At 42.9% G+C, this 4,597-nt stretch overlaps 1 protein-coding gene across 1 annotated transcript; it reads left to right on the top strand.

Annotated features, from left to right (window-relative positions):
• On the top strand, window positions 1-1,245 carry ZNF501 (zinc finger protein 501; the record flags this gene model as incomplete). Its single annotated transcript, XM_032409187.1, has 1 exon — window positions 1-1,245. A coding segment is annotated over one exon (402 nt), but the record flags the coding sequence as incomplete, so codon positions are not given.
• Between the last annotated feature and the right edge of the window lie 3,352 nt (window positions 1,246-4,597).

The following is a 4,597-nucleotide window of genomic DNA, read 5'->3' as shown; positions in this document are numbered from 1 at the left end:
CTTATTCGACATCAGAGACTTCACACAGGTGAAAAGCCCTATAAATGTAACGAGTGTGGAAAATCCTTCAATCAGAGCTCATACCTCATTATACACCAGAGAATTCACACTGGTGAGAAGCCTTATGAATGTAATGAGTGTGGGAAGGTCTTCAGTCATAGTTCTAGCCTTATGGTTCATCAGAGAACCCATACTGGGGAGAAACCCTATAAATGTAGTGATTGTGGGAAAGCTTTTAGTGACAGCTCACAGCTCATTGTGCACCAGAGAGTTCACACAGGAGAGAAACCCTATGAATGTATTGAGTGCGGGAAAGCCTTCAGTCAGCGTTCCACTTTTAATCACCACCAGCGAACTCACACTGGAGAGAAGCATTCAGCTCTGGCTCGCACAGTTTATTGAGACATGATTCTCCAAAATAGCAAGATATTTTGAGTTAATCTTTCCTTGTAAGAAAGATACTCACCCTGATCTCCTCTTGGAATCACTAATCAATGAGGGCCATTCCCTCCATTCTTTCTGCTTGAAAATGAAGGTGGGAGAGTCACAGGGCCGTCCTTCCCAGCTATGAGGGAAGTAAGGACTACACATTTCTTGGACTTGTAGATTCCCTCCCGCCCTTTCTCCCTCCCTCCCTCCCTTCCTTCTCTTTCTCTCTCCTCTCTTTTTTGTTTAAAAATGTATCTCTGGTTTTAGTTATGAATCCTATAATCAAATTGTGTGCTTCTCAAGGACAGTAATTACATGCTTCCTTTCTTTCCAGCTAATTCATTTCACATTTGCATAAAGTCATTCTCCAATGCTCTGGTTTTTTCCTATCTTGGGTATGGCCTTTTAAAAAGTTCTGTTATAATCTAAATTCTCATCACTTGTATTTCCTATCTAGAAAACCTTTTCTTCTTTCTGTTTCCTAATCTTTATCCCTCAGACCCTGTAAGATCCAGCTCATCTCAGAAAGACTTTCTTCTTGAAATGCTTTTTCTTTCCTCCTAAACTTCTCTTGATTTGACCTCAATGCTTCAAATTAGTCTGTGCTACAATTTGCCGTTGTTATTAAATTGCATTCAGAACAATTGTCAAGGCATAGGTGTACACTTTCATAACAAATTAATGTAGGTTCTTTGAGGTTGAGTATGTATTTCTTTTAGCATATAGATAATTTTCATATGCTAGTTGTTTAATTTTTTTTTTTTTAACATTTTTTTATTTATTTGACAGAGAGAGAGAGACAGCTAGAGAGGGAACACAAGCAGGGGGAGTGGGGGAGGGAGAAGCAGGCTCCTGGCCGAGCAGGGAGCCCAATGCAGGGCTTGATCCCAGGACCCTGGGATCATGACCTGAGCCGAAGGCAGACGCTTAACGACTGAGCCACCCAGGCGCCCCTAGTTGTTTAATAATTTTTTTAAACTCACCTTTCCAATTCAGCCATTCTTAAACTGGGCAGGAATTCCCCTTCTACCACTGGACCTAAGTGTTTTAAAGATGGATATCGTAGGATACCAAAGACAAAGGCCTCATTCATATCTTCTACATATACCTCTGGGAGTTTTAGTGCTGTTTACCTCAGCCTCAAAGAACTAACGATTTGTGCTTGAGCATGCCTCTATTCATGCATGTCTGTGTGTGTGTGTCTAGGTTTTGAAGTCAGCAATTATTCCACTGATACATACTTTTTCCTGCTTTCTGTGATTGGAGCTCACAGTGACTGATTTCCTTACCATGTAGTTCAATCTACCTGTAACTGCCATCTAATATCAAGGTGAGAGAAGTACACTTAATTATTGTAATTATCTCTGTGCCATCAGGAGGTCTTTTCAGAGTCCAGTAGTCATATAGGAGACATTAGCTTTGAACACCTTATCCCTTCCACCATTGCAGGAGTGCCCCAGTGCAGGGGAGCCTTTGCCTCTGGTGTCTGCCCCTTATCTTTTAGCAGGACAGTAGGATTGACAATGTGGCGGAGGAGGTTAGAGGGGGAATGTCAGATTATGTAACCTGGAAGGGAGAGATTATTGTGAGCTGTGATTTATATCTGAGACAATGGAGAAGAAAGGGAAGAGAATTGAGGCTCAAGAAAATAAGAATTAGATGTGATTTGTGGAGAGGCATCTCAGAAAAGATTAGAAAGAGTGTTACTGGGGAGATCTGTAAAACTACTGAACCAAGGGTACAGCTAGAAATTTGCCATTTGTAAGTGTTTTAAATTAAATTTCTGTTTTCAGATATATTTTTGCTGTTTGTTTCCATTTTCCTTTACAAGATCTGCAGATAGGACTTTCTTAAAAGTGTTTTATCTTGGGAGCACCCAGATCCTAGAAGGAGCCCAACCCCATATTAGCACAAGGGCCCATCCCTCCACTGTGATTTGCACATTATTAGTCATGTCTTCAGTAGAACCCCCTGCCTATTGTATGCTATAATTTTACCTTCTGTTTGTTGTTTGCTCATCCTCTTACCACTCTGAGTCTGGAGGGTGAGAGCCAGCACTATTCATAAGTATATACCCTCCACCACCAGTCAGGTGTACATGTTCAGTAGGAATGAATGTCCTTACTTCCTTGAAAAGTACTCAGGCTCTTGCATGGAGGAAAATGGGCTATATATGAAAGCCATACCTCAATTTCTATTGGTTATTGCTAGTATTTAAAAAAAGTATTGAGTTTTAAAAATTTTATCTGCATCCAATTGCCTTGCTAAGTTATTTTTAGTTTTAATAGTTTTTTAGTATCATTTTCTAGCTTTTCTAAGTATACAATAAATAATGGTTAATATTCTCTTCATTTTCAATCTGTATGTCACTTAAGTTGTGTGTTAGCAAAACTATTTAAAAAAATCTTTTGAATAGTGGACAACAGATTTTTTTGCTGAGTCATGAAATATGTGTAACAACTGCATCTCTTTAAAGTATACGATTGAATGAGTTTTGATAGATAACTCCATGTAGGAAACCATCTCCACAATCAAAATATAGAACATTTCATCATCCCCAAAAGAGTCCTCTTGTAGCACATTCCTGCTCTGGCCCCAGTCCCAGGCAACTACTGATCTGCTTTTTGTCACTGTAGATTTGTTTGCATTTTCTAGAATTTTATAAAAATGGGTTACCATCTCTCTTGTTAATGAAAGCCAGGGAAGGTGCTCTGGCATGTGCTAGGGTTCCCCACCTGGGCTCCTTTGTGAAGGCCTGAGGGAGCGGGTATGACTGGGGCCACCAGGACATTGTAGGCTGTTGGAATTCTTGAGAGGACCTTGTTAAGAAGGGTCTGGATGGTAATGGCACTTTAAGGTAGAAAGAATTAGGAAATTGAAGTAAATCTGGGAAGACAGGAGGATATCAAGTAATGATAACTAAGTCATATCTATCTGTCTACATAATTTCTGAAACATAAAGACGCAATCAATCATACGATGTTGATATAGTAACCAGGGAGCTTGGGAAGGTGGCGGAGTAGGAGGACCTTGAACTCACCACATTTTCAACTAGATAATATCCATATCCAAGTCAATAAACTAGACTGTGATCTGAAGGCTAGTGAAACAAACTCCACAACTAAATATAGAGAAGAAGCTGCATCTGAAAGTTTAGGATGGTCAGAAAGGTGGAGGGAGACTACGTGCAGGAGGGAGGGAACTGCACACACAAAGAGGGCAGAGAAATGGGCCCTTGTACCAGGAGGCTCACATGGGAAAGACTAATCCCCATAGCAATTGGCTTTAAAAACCAGAAGGGCTGAATTTTGGAATGAGGAGCTTTGGAGGTAAGCTGATTAAACACTGGGCAAGCTGGGAGGCCATGATAGCTGGGTTGCTGCCCTTAAAGAGACAGCAGCCTGTGCAGAGAGGAACTTAAAAACAGTTTACACAACACCAGTGACAAACAGGAGACAGATCTGTTCATACTGACTTCGGAGTGTTTGGGAGACCATGAAAACAGGATATGGCAGGTGTCATTTTCCTCCACTAGCCCCAGTATAAGCACAGAGACACTTGGGGGAGGTGGGGTGGCACAGACACTTGCTACCTAACCTGCTAGCAGTGGGCTATGCCCAAGTTCTCCTGAGGACTCACCCACTCCAAACCAGCTAGCCTTGGCCGTGGACTCGGCAAATTTTGTTAAAGCTGTGGGGGCACCCAGCCAACAGCTGCACAGGTGCCACCTTGTGCCATGCATATCTGCCATGCCATGCCCAGCTGTGTGCCTCCAACCACCCTCATGTGTTTCACCCAGCTGCATGCCTCCAGCCACAGTCACATGCTGTGCCTGCATGACTGGCTGTGTGCCCCCAGGCCCACCAGGCACCATTCCACACCACACCCAGTTGCATGCCCCAGCTACAGTTGTGTGTCCCTAGTTGCAGTTGCACACCTTGCACAGCCACCAGGTACACAGCTTCTGCCTAGCCCAACCACTGCATCAGGGCCAAACACCACACCACAAAGCCGGCATTGGTGGTATAGTGGTGAGCATAGCTGCCTTCCAAACACCACACCACACCCAGCTGTACATCCCTAGCCAAAGCAGCACTTCAGGGGATCCTGCAAAGGACTAGTGGTCCACTGCAAATTTTGCTAACACCATCGCCGTCTCCTCCAAGTT

Source organism: Phoca vitulina, unplaced genomic scaffold (genome assembly GCF_004348235.1).
Source record: "Phoca vitulina isolate PV1807 unplaced genomic scaffold, GSC_HSeal_1.0 scaffold10, whole genome shotgun sequence".
Classification (NCBI taxonomy): Eukaryota; Metazoa; Chordata; class Mammalia; order Carnivora; family Phocidae; genus Phoca; species Phoca vitulina.
The sequence above is the reverse complement of the archived record's forward strand: the minus strand, read 5'-3'. Positions and strand labels throughout refer to the sequence as shown.